General features: G+C 54.1%; 6 protein-coding genes across 6 annotated transcripts; 4 read left to right on the top strand and 2 right to left on the bottom strand.

Moving 5' to 3' along the window:
• Positions 1-298: 298 nt before the first annotated feature.
• ASPACDRAFT_82169 (aldo/keto reductase family protein) lies at positions 299-1,350 on the top strand. The gene is made up of 2 exons (XM_020206040.1): positions 299-829; positions 923-1,350. The coding sequence occupies exons 1-2, from the start codon at positions 314-316 to the stop codon at positions 1,256-1,258; spliced, it is 852 nt and encodes a 283-aa protein (XP_020051665.1). The 5' UTR covers positions 299-313; the 3' UTR covers positions 1,259-1,350.
• A 1,501-nt stretch (positions 1,351-2,851) lies between these two features.
• On the top strand, positions 2,852-4,053 carry ASPACDRAFT_82168 (HAD family hydrolase). The gene is made up of 2 exons (XM_020206039.1): positions 2,852-2,943; positions 3,015-4,053. The coding sequence occupies exons 1-2, from the start codon at positions 2,935-2,937 to the stop codon at positions 3,738-3,740; spliced, it is 735 nt and encodes a 244-aa protein (XP_020051664.1). The 5' UTR covers positions 2,852-2,934; the 3' UTR covers positions 3,741-4,053.
• Positions 4,054-4,168: 115 nt separating this feature from the next.
• Positions 4,169-5,909, bottom strand: ASPACDRAFT_82167 (dihydroxy-acid dehydratase). The gene has a single exon (XM_020206038.1). It carries the CDS (start codon positions 5,814-5,816, stop codon positions 4,191-4,193), a length of 1,626 nt encoding a protein of 541 aa, XP_020051663.1. The 5' UTR covers positions 5,817-5,909; the 3' UTR covers positions 4,169-4,190.
• Positions 5,910-7,560: 1,651 nt separating this feature from the next.
• On the top strand, positions 7,561-8,682 carry ASPACDRAFT_36764 (zinc-binding alcohol dehydrogenase family protein; the record flags this gene model as incomplete). Its single annotated transcript, XM_020200238.1, has 2 exons — positions 7,561-7,943; positions 8,043-8,682. 2 exons carry the CDS (start codon positions 7,561-7,563, stop codon positions 8,680-8,682), a joined length of 1,023 nt encoding a protein of 340 aa, XP_020051662.1.
• A 440-nt stretch (positions 8,683-9,122) lies between these two features.
• Positions 9,123-10,119, top strand: ASPACDRAFT_36582 (MutT/nudix family protein; the record flags this gene model as incomplete). Its single annotated transcript, XM_020200223.1, has 4 exons — positions 9,123-9,167; positions 9,340-9,432; positions 9,511-9,751; positions 9,881-10,119. The coding sequence occupies 4 exons, from the start codon at positions 9,123-9,125 to the stop codon at positions 10,117-10,119; spliced, it is 618 nt and encodes a 205-aa protein (XP_020051661.1).
• A 147-nt stretch (positions 10,120-10,266) lies between these two features.
• On the bottom strand, positions 10,267-11,276 carry ASPACDRAFT_55338 (putative NUDIX family hydrolase; the record flags this gene model as incomplete). Its single annotated transcript, XM_020202981.1, has 2 exons — positions 10,267-10,794; positions 10,893-11,276. The coding sequence occupies 2 exons, from the start codon at positions 11,274-11,276 to the stop codon at positions 10,267-10,269; spliced, it is 912 nt and encodes a 303-aa protein (XP_020051660.1).
• Positions 11,277-13,529: the final 2,253 nt, after the last annotated feature.

Here is a 13,529-nt window from a genome sequence, read left to right as displayed (position 1 = left end):
AATAATGCACCACTCGAATAATGAAGCGAAGGATGTGGATGGGTCGGCTGGAGTGAGGATGATACCATCGCAGAAACGGGGCTAGCGCCCGCCCGGCGTGATGATATCATCCGGGTCGAATGGGGCCCGCGGCGGAAAACATTCACTCGCCTCCATACAGCTCTTTCTTTCTCTTCCATCTCGTTCTCTCACCCCCCTTTTGGACGCTTATCTGATTCATAATCATCCCAAGATAACATAAGAACGTCTAGCATTCACAGTTCTCTCGAATTGCTTTTCCCACGGAAAATACCTCGAAGCAACCCTCACAACAATGTCACCCAAATACACCATCACTGATCTCCTGCCCCTCCCCAATTCCTCCGTCCAGATACCCCGCCTCGGCTTCGGCGTCTACCGTTCTCACGCCGACAAATGCGTCACCTCCACCGCCCACGCCCTGGAGGCCGGGTACCGACACATTGACACCGCGCAGTTCTACGGTAACGAGAAGGAGGTCGGCGACGCTCTGCGCGCCTCGGGCCTGGCCCGCAGCGACGTGTTCGTCACCACCAAGATCCTCAGCCCCGCCGGGTCGCCCGAGGCCACCTACGAGAAACTGGTGGCCAGCGTGGAGAAGATCGGAGGCAAGGATGGATACGTCGATCTGTTCTTGATCCACAGCTCCAAGTCCGGTTCGGCCGGTCGGAAGGAGCTGTGGCAGGCCCTGGAGCGGCTGCTGGAGGAGGGCAAGACCAAGGCCATCGGCGTCAGCAATTTTGGCGTGAAGCACATCGAGGAGTTGAAGTCATTTGCCAAAGTGTGGCCGCCGCACGTCAACCAGATTGAGGTGAGTCGCGATTCCCTGGGGGTTGCAGTGCGCAGGGGTACTTTGACAGAAACAAAAGCACTCTTTACTGACGCGAGACATTCTCTTACACAGCTCCACCCCTGGTGTCAACAGCGCGAGATCGATGCCTACTGCAAGAAGAACGGGATTATCGTCGAATCCTATTGCCCGATTGTGCGCAACTACAAGGCCAACGATCCCACGCTAGTCGAGCTGGCTCAGAAGTACAACAAGTCCACCCAGCAGGTGTTGATCCGCTACGCACTGCAGAAGGAATGGGTTCCTCTACCCAAGTCAGAGACCCCCGAACGCATCGCTTCGAACGCCGATGTGTTCGATTTCGAGATCAGCAAGGAGGATATGAACGTCCTGGATGGTCTCGACCAGGGCAGCGGCGGTGCCATCGTTGAGGCCGTGGAGAACGAGTAGATTTGCAGTATATATCATGATGAATACCCGTGCCTAGGCTTAGAGACCCTCTGCAAGATAATAACTGTTACGATTTGTTACTGATGTTACCCATGATCTCCCACCTGCATGATGAAAGCTTTTAATCGATCGAGAAGTAGGCTGCGCAGGATGCATCATGCGAAATCGCACGGGCGCCGAATTTAATAGAGATCACAAAGACTGGCAGCCGTATGCTGATCGGGCCCCGAGACTTAAAAGGCTGCTGATCTGCGGCACGGAAAGACACGGCCACCAGACCAGGGTAGCAAGCGGAGGTCATGCCTCGAGATCGGATTTAGATTGGCTCTGGGGACAGCAGTCGGATTTGCAAGAGAGGGGGTCCATAGAGAGAATGACTAGTGAAACAGGTTTCCAGCCTGGTTCGGCGAAAGGGAAGCATCCGTCAGTCTTCAACGTGATGGTGACAATGAGGGGGGGCTGTCATGCAAGCAAGGCTACTAGGATCGCTGCATCTGCGCTTCAAACAGGCCACTGAGCAGCCTGCACGAAGGGCACCAAACTCTAAACCGGACACGCGCGTGGAGTACATAGTAGGGAGTGGGCGGTTACTTAGCCCATTTGGACTGGACTGTACCTATGCGCAGCATTGTTTGTTGCTAGCACGCCGCCAGGATGATCGCTGCTCAAAGCATCGGAGAAGGACGGCAGCATGAGACAAACCAACCTGGACACTGCTGGACACTGCTATTGGCGGTGGGCACGACTTTGAATGTAGTGTACCTCGGACGGTACCATGGCCCATGCTAACGCTGAGAGCAGCGTGTCCAGGCTCAGCACAACAGGAGTGATAGCATAACATGAGCTGATATTGGAACCCCCATGCTTGGCAATGAGGGATACTCGTCCATGCGCATATAATGGCCCAGTGCTAGAAAATGGAATACTGTACTCCGAGTTTCCAAATTTTAAACTTGAATAGTCACCTAGTGGGTGTGTTTGTCCGGCTTAGTACCGTTTGCATGAGAGCACCGGGTGACTTGTAGGCCAAACGGCATGATGCGCAGGCTCTGCGCGATTTTGATTGTAGACGGGCAGCAAACAGTAGTTCCGTAGTTATTCAGTCCGAAAGTGTGTCGGGAGAGGGTTCAAGGAGGAGCTCTGTTTACAATTGATATGGTCAAAACCATACATTCATGTACATCATGGGTTGATAGAATCTCATGGTTGTACTGAAGTGATTCTGTGGTCTTCCATCCGGGGCCGGGAAAACTATTCCTGGATGGGGTAAGCGGAGGGGCATCCGAGCGTTACCCAAAGCAGGCTGGTTGTGGATTGTTTGGAAGAGGCTATGATCTCACTCCCCGCTTCAACGCCTGCTTTCCGCCATGGCAATTGTCATTCATCCAGAAGAAAAACATTGGTGTGCCTTGAATTAGTACGACGTAGTGGGGGAGAGGCTGGTAAACATTGAAAAGACTCACCCGCTTACGATGTACTCTTCCCCCTTCCCTTATTTAAACAATGTAGATGCCCCGCGTGTTGTTTGTTCTTAGCTTTTTGTTTTCAGGTAGTCAGCCACCACTCTAAACGGTCTCCCCGCCTTTTCACTTCCCCCTCCATTCCATCTTCACCCTCCACTTTCTAAGCTTCATAAAAGACTTTACATATTTCTACATCGACCCTCACTGCCCATCATGCCTCAGGTTAGTGCTACCCCGCTGCCATGGACAGTTGTCATGTTGCTCATTTGCTGATCATATCGCGCTGCATGCAGATCACCGAAATCTTCTTCGATTGCGACAACACCCTCGTCCTCTCGGAGGAATTGGCCTTTGAAGCCTGCGCCGACCTCGCCAATGAGATCCTGGAGAAGCACAACATCTCGGACCGGTACACCGGTGACCAGCTCATCCAGGACTTCGTCGGTCAGAACTTCCGCGGCATGATGGTCTCCCTGCAGGCCAAGTACAAGTTCGAGATGACCAAGGAGGAGCTGGAGGGTTACGTGAAGGAGGAGGAGAACCGCGTGATTGCCAAGCTGGAAGCCAAGGCCGAGCCCTGCGTCGGGGTCATGCCCGAGCTGGAGAAGCTGTCCGAGTCCAAGAAGTATGGTCTCGCCGTGGTGTCGTCGTCCGCGCTGCGTCGTGTCAAGGCCTCCATCAAGAAGGTCGGACAGGACAAGTTCTTCGAAGAGGATGCGGTGTACAGCGCGGCCACTTCTCTCCCCACCCCGACTTCCAAGCCCGATCCCGCCATCTACCTGCACGCTCTCAAGGAGCGAAACAAGAAGCCCGGGGAGGTCGTCGCTATTGAGGACAGCAAGTCGGGCTCCCTGAGCGCCATCCGCGCCGGCATCCCAGTCATTGGCTATGTTGGCAGCTACAACGGTGATTCGAAGCAGCAGGAGATGGCCAAGGTTCTCACTGACCTTGGTGTCAAGGTGATCATGAAGGATTGGAGTGAGTTTGAGGACTGCTTGGCTCAGATTGAGCGTGCCTAGACGAATTGCTGTTGCGATTCACTCGGTATCCAGTATAATCCTGGGCCTTGACATGATGTTATGATAGCGAAAGCATTGTATTTTCATATTCCCCCTTTACGAATTCAACCATGCTTTCTTCAGTTCTTGGCCGACGAAAGGCTTGTCGCAGCAAATGAGGTGTTTGTTCTCTGTCTTATGGACGGTGATGGTCGGTTTTCGTGCCACAGCATGTTCCCTCTACAGTTATACAGAGGTTCGATAGACTTGAGCCCATCGGTAATACAGAGAAGACTTGTCCCAGACACGCAGTGTTCTTACAGTTCTTGTATTGCTCGAGCCACCTCTGAGTTACCGCTATCTCCCTCTACCTCGTAATCACGCTTCTTCCATCTAACACATACATCTTCGCCTCCAATTTAGATAATAATCAAAAGTGTTATACAATTCTCCCGAACTTGATTACAACTGCTATATAGGCCCATCAGTCACACAGCCATGGCTCGCATCGCTAACAAGTTTGGCATATTTAGCCAAGGTGCCTTTCGCTGCTCTCGGTTTCGGCGCCTTCCACTCCTTCCTCCTCCGCTCCAACTCCTCCGATGGGATCTCCAGGTCAACCACTTTCTTCTCCGCATCGATCACAATACGATCGCCATCTTTGACGAGCGCAATCGGACCCCCTTCCATCGCTTCTGGCACGACATGCCCGATCAGAAATCCGTGGCTACCGCCCGAAAACCTCCCATCGGTGAGTAAGGCAACGTCTTGACCCAAGCCTGCGCCCATGATAGCAGAGCTAGGCTTGAGCATCTCTGGCATGCCAGGCCCGCCCTTGGGCCCCTCATACCGAATGATGACCACGGTTTTCTCACCCTTCTTGATCTCTCCACGCTCCAATGCCTCAATGAACGCATCTTCGTAGTCAAAGCACCTGGCTGCACCCTCGAACCGCAGCCCTTCTTTGCCGGTAATCTTGCCCACCGACCCGCCGGGTGCGAGCGATCCTCGCAGGATCTGCAGATGGCCCGTAGGCTTGATGGGATTGCTGAGCGGACGAATGATCGGCTGATCGGACGGGAAATCCGGCCAGGCATTGACGTTCTCGCGCATCGTCTTGCCTGTCACCGTGATCCCCTCGCCGTCAATAAGCCCTTCCTTCAGCAATAACTTGAGCAGGGCCGGCGTGCCACCGATCTTGTACAAGTCGTGCATCACATATTGGCCCGAAGGTTTCAAGTCGGCCAGGAAGGGCGTCTTGTCCGAGACGGCTTGGAAGTCGTCGATGGTCAACTTGATGCCCACGGCATCCGCCATTGCAATAAGATGAAGGACGGCATTCGTGCTCCCGCCGAGGATATTCACCACGATCATGGCATTCTCAAAGGCCTGTCGCGTCATGATATCCCGGGGCCGAATGTCCTCCTTGAGCAGGTTCCGGATCGTCTCACCCACCCCTTCACACTCCGCCCGCTTCCGTGGGTCTACCGCTGGCGTGCTACTACTGCCTGGCACCGTCATACCCAGCGTCTCGATCGCCGTGGCCAGCGTATTCGCCGTATACATGCCCCCGCACGCCCCAGCCCCGGGACACGCATTCCGGATGATGTCCATCCGCTGCGTCTCATCGATCTGCCCCGTGATGTACTGCCCGTAGGATTGAAACGCACTGACCAAATCCAGCTTCTGGCCTCCCGCACTGCACCCGGGCTTGATGCTCCCGCCATACACCATCAGACTGGGCCGGTTGACCCGCCCCATGGCCATGAGCACGCCCGGCATGTTCTTGTCGCACCCCGGCAGCGAGATGTTGGCGTCGTACCACTGCGCGTGCATCACCGTCTCGATCCCGTCCGCGATAATCTCCCGGCTCTGCAGGCTGTACCGCATCCCCGCGGTGCCCATGCTGATGCCATCCGAGGCGCCGATGGAGTTAAAGCGCATGGGGACCAGGTTGGCGCGGGCGACGGAGTCCCGCACGAGCTCAGACAGCGAGAGGAGGTGCATGTTGCAGGGATTCCCCTCGAACCAGACGGACGAGATGCCCACCTGCGGCTTGTGCATGTCATCGGGTGTGAGGCCGGTCGCGTAGAGCATGGCTTGGGAGGCGCCTTGGGATTTCGGCTGGGTGATCTTCGACGATTCGCGGTTCAGGTTGTGGTTGTCATGGTGGTGAGTTCGTGAGGAGGAGAAGGCACGCCGTCTGGTGGAATCCGAAGCAGATGTCAGCTCATGCGCAGGTCAGGGTGCAGCAAAAGGGTGGGATGGGTCGGTGGGACAGACGAGTATACAGGCTTTGAGCGTGTTGATGAAGGTATACACCGCCCGTAAGCCGTCGCTGTGCCGCGGCCGGCTTTGAAAATAGCCATCGTCATGTTAAGCCTGCAAGCTGTGTTGATTATGCTACGATGCTAGATGTCTCAGTTCCCCACGACATCGTCGAGTCCATCCAGGCTTTTATACCCTCTCATCCTGCTACAGGGATCTATACTCCCATCCCAACAATCTCGGCCTTCGATGCGATATACTTCAGTCCTCTCGGACTGTTGTCCGAATATCATGATTGCAATAGTGGGTACTGGACAGTACAACAGATCCCAGGCTCAGCTGGTACCCTGATTAGGGGGGTCAAGGTATGGAACCGCTCCGTTCGGACAGAAGTCCAATCCAATCAGCATCCCAGCATTACAACCCAAAGCACATTTATTTTTGTTCTTGGACTAATATCCATGATCTAGAAGCAGAATTTCGGCCTTGTTTCCGAATCCTTTTACTGCTTTGGGTCACGGTCGATTATTGCATTCAGGAATGCGGTATTGGATGAGATGTACTATGGGGTACTACCAGGTAGGAAATAAGCATTCCAGGATCGAAGGGATCCACTCGGTCCGGTCGGAGTTGGGTCCTCGCTCCCCGGGTAAGCACTGCATTATTGGATGCTAGCATACCTGAACTCAGTCTGCACTGTGAGTACTCCCAAGATACGCGCATTATTGGTCAATCATGATGCTTTATGAGCTTCAGTTTTTGTACAATTAATTCTCATGTTAGGGAAGACTGCATTAGAATTGTAGGTCCAACCACAAGTCCGGAGTTCTGATCCCGCATACATATTTTCCAAGTCTCCCGCACCTATGCATCCACTTTGGTCCTTTGACCTTATAGTCTACAAAGATGTTCGAGTCCAAGTGTTCCCTCTTCTGGCTTTTATGGAAGGCAGCTAATGATAGAAAAGCGAATTCTCCGCCACAGAATCAAGTGACGAGTGAACGATCCGAGCACGAATGCTTTTACTGGAAAACGCACCCTGCGACAACCTCACGATGCTATACATAGCATCTGGAGTGTAACTACGAGCAGACCCCACGCGGATTTCCCGCTGACTCCACACGCAGGCTATCATCTACACCGGCTATCTACTAGTCACCCAGCCGAAAACCCTAGAGCAGGAAATGGATTGGAATCGTTTCTGTTCCGGCCCTATCTCCGGCATCCGGATGGCATCCGGGAACACCAAGCTTCGGAAGACCGGATCGACGGAGCTTAGAGATACCGAATGTGCTGACGGAGAACTTTCTCATGACTGATCAGCCAGCATCTTCGATTCCCGGATCATGAGATGCTGCTTTGTGAGGACTGCAGGCTCTAAGTCCGTTGTTAACTCCATGGTTAACCCCGTCGGGGTGTGATGGGCAGTATCAACTCGGATTTACCCCAGAGTACTCACTATAAGTATTCTGGAATACCGAAGCATGGATATGAGAAGAGACAATTAACTATACTTGTTGCTGTCCGTCAAGCCTAGCTTTCCTGCTCTTGACACATCGACACAGAAGCAGCAATGGCCCAGAAGACCGCAATTCAGTATCAGCTCCTCCAGAAAGGAGGCTCCTTTGTCCAAGCCCTAGCGCCACATCCCACCCCAGGCCCGGAAGAAGTCTGTGTCCGAACTAAAGCCGTGGCCCTGAACCCACTGGACGTCAAGAACCGCGACCACGGCACTCTGATCCCCACCTGGCCCACAGTCCTCGGAATCGACGCCGCCGGCATCGTGGACGCAGTCGGTGCATCAGTTCAGGGCCTCCGGCCCGGCGACGAGGTCCTCGTCCCCTGCACGCCCGGGGGTCTGAGCGGCGGAGCATTCCAGGAGGTCGTGACCGTGGGCGCCGCGTTAGTGGCCAAGAAGCCTGCTGGCCTCACCTTTGAAGAAGCGGCCTCGCTTCCGTAAGGCTTTCCCTCATGTTGGACAGATTGCTGAGATATGTGAGACAAGTGTACCGCTGACTGACTCTTGGGGGCGCGCGCGCCCGAGCGAGCATCTAGTCTATGCTACTTGACCGCTGCCGCGGCTGTCAGTGTTGGCCTGCGCGTCCCGCTCCCTCACCTGGACCCCGAGGGCACACCAAGCTCTCTGCGCTCGATCCTGGTCCTCGGGGCCAGTTCGGCGACGGGCGCGGCGGCCGTCCAGCTGCTTCGGACGGCGCTGCCGTCGGCAACCATCTTGACGACCAGCGCGGCTTCGCATCATGCGCGACTGGAGGCGCTGGGGGCCACGAGGTGCTTTGAGCGCGCGGCGGCGAGTGAGCCCGCGGTCATTCGGGCGGCGACTGTGGGCGGCGGCGGGGTCGATGCCATCCTCGATATTGTGGAGGCGGCGGCGAGTGAGCCGGAGGTCTTGACTTCGTTGAACCCCGACGGTCCCAAGGTTTATGCGCATGTTGTCACGGGGACTGCGGTCGATGTTCCGGAGGGGGTCCAGTCAGTTCCTGTGAATGCGAGACAGATCTTCGAAGTCAAAGGCGGCGCGGTGGCCATGCCACGGCTGGGGGAGTTGTTGGCTGGGGGGAAGTATAAGATTCCCGTGCGCGTTGAGATTATAGGAAAGGGGTGGGAGGCTGTTGCGCGAGGTTTGGATAGACTTGGAAGAGGGGTGAGTGGAACCAAGTTGGTCGTGAGTTTGTAGTGCTTCAAGGTTGTTTCACGCCTTAGGACGAGTAGATTTGAGGCGGAATGGTTCGTGGCAACCCTCTCTCGCCTGCTTAAGCATTGCATTGCTCATGATCGGATGTACAGTAGACTCGACCACTGAAGTGTGAACCCCAGGACATGTGCTGAACTTGATTCCTCGAATCCTATCCTGTTGTTGTCTCTTGAGTAGCTCTCTATGAAAGAAGATAAAGATAAGACAAGGGTTAGCCCTGGCTACCGTATTAGGCAAGTGCCCCTCTTCCCAGTCCAGTTGCCGGGCCGAGCTGCCCCTCTTGGATCGACGTCAGCCAGCCTCACAACACTATCTCCGTTCAGTAGATATCATAGATCAGCCATTGATTTGTTTCAAGCTCAATTGCATCCTCGTACCCACACAGTTATAGCGTTTGCCACACATACCAATTCGTCAACACCATGTCCAAGAACGCGCAATCTAAGATTATTTCTAGAGGTCCATTGGTAAGGTTAACCAACCTCTCCCCCCCCTCCCGCGCCCTTCCCCAGCAACAAAGCCCAGACAACTCAGCTCTCTCGGTGACACAAACACACTCACCATGTCTCATATGTATCATTCCGATCAAGCCCGTCCAGCCCAGCTTCCCCCACTAAAAATAGCATCACCTCTCCGTAGGACCCCTCAGAAGCCAAATGGGCCCGACTGGTCAAAACTACCTACTCCGACCCTAACGGCGTCGAGCGCACCTGGGAATCTTCCGAAAGAACGGTGAGTTCCATCCGGACCCTCTTCTCCCCAAAAGATGATACCCTATCAGACTATGACATCGCTGACGGGTGGTTCCAGACTCGCCCGGAGACCTGTGAGATTGATGGCGTTGGGATCGTGACCATCCTCAACAAGGAGACCGGTCCAGAGCTGCTCCTGCAGAAGCAATACCGGCCTCCGATCGACAAAGTCGTCATTGAGGTTCCAGCCGGATTGATCGATGCAGGTGAGACGGTGGAGGAGTGCGCCGTCCGGGAACTCAAGGAAGAGACTGGGTATGTGGGTGTGGCGGAGCAAACAAGTAGTGTCATGTTCAATGGTGAGTTTTCGCTCTTTTGTTTTCTGCGGGGGGGTGGGGGATTCCATTCGGGTATTGAGAAAATGGAATGCGACGGCGCTCTCGCGGTGGTAATGGCTGATGCTGAACCTTTCTTCTTTCAAAAACTAGATCCTGGGTTCTGCAATACTAACCTGAACATGGTCCATGTCCGGGTGGATATGTCCTTGCCTGAGAATCAGAACCCCAAGCCGGAGCTGGAGGATAATGAGTTCATCGAGTGCTTCACAGTGCCCTTGTCGACGCTCTTTGACGAGCTGAAGAGGCTCGAGCGCGAGGGTTATGCTATTGATGCCCGCGTGGGCACGATAGCGGAGGGGATCGAACTTGCGAAGAGGTTTAAGCTTTAAGGTAGTTGTTGTAAGAGAAAGGCTTCGGATTTACAGATGGTCTACGCCCCGACGTTACGAAGCCCTCGAGGGTGCGTCAACGAGATGACGGCCCCCCTCCTTTTTAGCACGCAGAGAGATGGCATCTGCTGCCGTGGTTCTAGACTTCTAGAGTTTCCCTTCCTCTTTGAGTCCCCTGTACAGCGCCCATGCGGCAAGGGTCTTCCCATCGCGCGCACCTTCCTTCCATAGATCCTTTAATGGCACCACTTTCAGCGTAATCTTCTCTCCGTGCAGCCGTAGTCCGGTCAGCCTACCCTGCAGATTCTCGATCTCCTTACGCGGCATGCGCTTCTGGCACAGAAACAAAGGGATGAACTCGTCACTGCCGCCCGCCGAAGGATACACGGCCTTCTGCAGCGACTCTCCCCCCATCTCCTCTTCGTCTGGCCCGGCGGCGCCCGGCTCCAAGGCCAACGCCGTCAAATCGATCAGCTCCTCTTCCGGGATGGTCAGCCCTGTCTCCTCCTGGATCTCTTTGGCCGCGCCTCCCGCAAAAGACCCACTGTCATCCAACATGCCGGCGGGAATCTCCGTGAAGGCCAGCGATCCGGCCGGGATTCGAGGCTGGATGGTCAAGATGACGCGCTTTTCTTCTTCATTGGATGGAGGGACGTCGTCGGGTTGGAGGATGAGCTATGAGTTAGTTTTCGACGTATAGCGAATTAGTTCCCTCATTTTTGAGATGCGGTAGTAGAACGATGAAAGAAAGAAAGTAAGAAAGCAAACCATACCAGCATCCCCACACTGCCCCCGCGTAGGAAGACGCTCCCCGGAAGTGTCTCGCCGCTCCCATTCGAGACCTCTGCTTTCAGCTTGACAAAGCCCAACCGCCCACCGCCAAAATAGTCGACCGCCTGGATATTGATTCCGCGAAGGACGTACGGGTCTGGGGAGAACTCGTGGGGAGACTGTGGTTGTTGTTGGTGTTGCCGGCTCAACGACCGCTGCAGGGTGCTGAGCCAGATGCGAAAGGCGGGGAAGCGCAGCAGAGCATCGCGGCTCAGGTCTGCTGTGGACGAGACGGGGACGGTTTCGGAGGACGATGACGCACTGTGATGATAGAGGTCGAGGTCGAGGTCGAGGTTGCGAGGGATTGTGAAGCTGGATAGGGACATCTTTCTGGGTGGGAGGAATGGCCGTACTGGTTGATGAACCGTTCGTCGGAGGTGCACGGACAGCCACCGGGCGGCGGGCGTCATCAATGGATCGAAAGGGAGTCTACCGTAGCAGGGGGGGGGAGGGGTGGGTGCGTTGGTTGGTTGATAAGTTGGCTGTTTTTTGTCTCACTAGATTTGACTAATGGAATGATTGGATGCGAGGAGCAGGATGAGTGAGTAGGCAATATGTACACATGTACAGTACTTTTTCTCGTTTGATGAAAGGGAGAGCTGTTTTATGCTCGGGCGATAGATAAGTTAAGCTGTGTTATGTTGGGTTGTTTTGGCGGAATGACGTCGTGGTTGGAAGCGTCAACTGGTGGGTGGAAAAGGAAGGAGACTCTCGGAGTGAGGGAAGGAACAAAAAGGGCAAGAAGACAATCAACAACTCGACTTGACTTATCCAGAGTCACATCTTAGCCTCTTAATACTTCAGTTCTTTCTCTACTGTACCGTTCCTCCGGCCTTGACTTCCCCTTTCCTGGGATTCTTCCGAGATTGAATAGACAACAAACACAACGACACAACACCCCTCAAGACAACCGCCGCCAACAGCAACAGACTTCCAGCTTTAGCCTTCTGGGCTGGACTCTCTTTGCCTTTCCCCAGTCAACCAATCACTCCTGCAGCTCATGCTGTATCGTCCCCATTTCTACGGTCGAAGCTCCCAATAGTTAACTTACCGGGTCAAATGCTGCTCCTGGTCTGCTGCTCCGCATGGCTCTTCGCTTCTGCCTCGTCTCTGGCGGGGTCAGACCCGACAAGACTGACGGTCAGTGAGTGACTTGGTACGGAGGAGTGAGTGATTATTGAAAGGCTCCCTTCCCCGTCTTTCCCGTGACCTACGCTTTGTCCGAGAGCCCATCGCCTCCTTCACTCATCACTGTGTTTGCTTTCCGTCTGCTCCTTTCCCCCTCCGACTCCCTACTCAGCTAGGATTGTGTGCGTGTTAGGCCTTTTGCACCCGCCGCCGCCGCTTTCACAAGCACCACCGTTCGTGTCTTCTCTCTGCCTCTCTGCCTCTCTGCTCTTTCAGCGGTCTCTCACCGTCTTTATCACTAGCTATACTTCACGTTCTTCACAGTCTCATAATACCTTCGCCAGGAGGCTGCAACCTTATTCTACTTTGAGACGGCGCGGCGCTGTGTGAACGTATTTCTTTAGTTGAGGCCATGTAAGCCCGGTTGAGCTGAGCCCGCATCCAAGATCGTCCAAAGTTAATAGTCTGACTGCGTGCCAGAACTCCTGACCTGGGTCCGGATTCCATCCAAGTTTTGCTGGAACACGCTGTGGTTCTTGTTCTTGCCTCTGCCTCGCCTCGAGGATCCTTGCTCTCTCCAGAGCCTGTCTGTGGTCTCCGTTCAATCGAGACAATGAGAGGAAGATTGCAAAGGCCCTAGTAGGCGAAACGAGTCTCCTACGATTCTGCGATATCCGGAATGGTACTACCTCGAGTACCCCGCAAACAGAACAACCAAGCGTATTCGTGCTGCCTCTTTGAGATTGAATATCTATCGAGCTACAAGACCTGTAGGTCTTTGTTGAGAATCAAAGCAGTGAATAGGAGCAAGATCACGTGAAGAGGGCCTCTACCGACTCACACTGTCTATGTTATGTCGCCGCCTTGACTCGCAATTAATCAATTGTGAATGATGGTTGCTCTGCTTCGTCATATTTTCGGACCGAGCTGCACTGATCACTATGATGATGGTCATCTTGATCTGAACCGACCCGTTTCCCGTTTCTGGGTAATTATTCTTGATAGAACCCGAAACACGGCAGTGAATATCAAGTTCTGCTAAATATCGAGTACCCGGGCATGAGATCAGCTCGGCTTCTACATCTTCTTGACGTATGAACGTGCTAGAGCCCCTCTCGCTACCCACTGTGAACGTTGGCCAGGAAAGTTTTCTATACACTTTTCCAGTGAAGTCAACAATTCTGGCATCTGAAAGTAGCTTTTCCCTTAGTCTTCGTCTTCTTCTTAGAACCTCACTTCTACTGACTCAGCCCCCTTCCTGTCACTTCCTGTTCTTCCTACCTTATTTGACCCTACAAGTATCTGCAATTCCATTTGGATCTTCTTTTGGGCCTCGTCTGGCTTGTGAAGTGTGTGTACCGCGTTTGACTTAAACCACCATTTGCTAGGCCCAAGTGTTGTTTGCTTTACCGTGATCTCCAACAACAAATAACGTACGCGTTAGCAGGATA

The sequence above is a fragment of the Aspergillus aculeatus genome (genome assembly GCF_001890905.1).
Source record: "Aspergillus aculeatus ATCC 16872 unplaced genomic scaffold ASPACscaffold_21, whole genome shotgun sequence".
NCBI classification, from domain to species: domain Eukaryota; kingdom Fungi; phylum Ascomycota; class Eurotiomycetes; order Eurotiales; family Aspergillaceae; genus Aspergillus; species Aspergillus aculeatus.
Note: the sequence above shows the minus strand (reverse complement) of the source record. Positions and strands in the feature narration are given on the sequence as shown.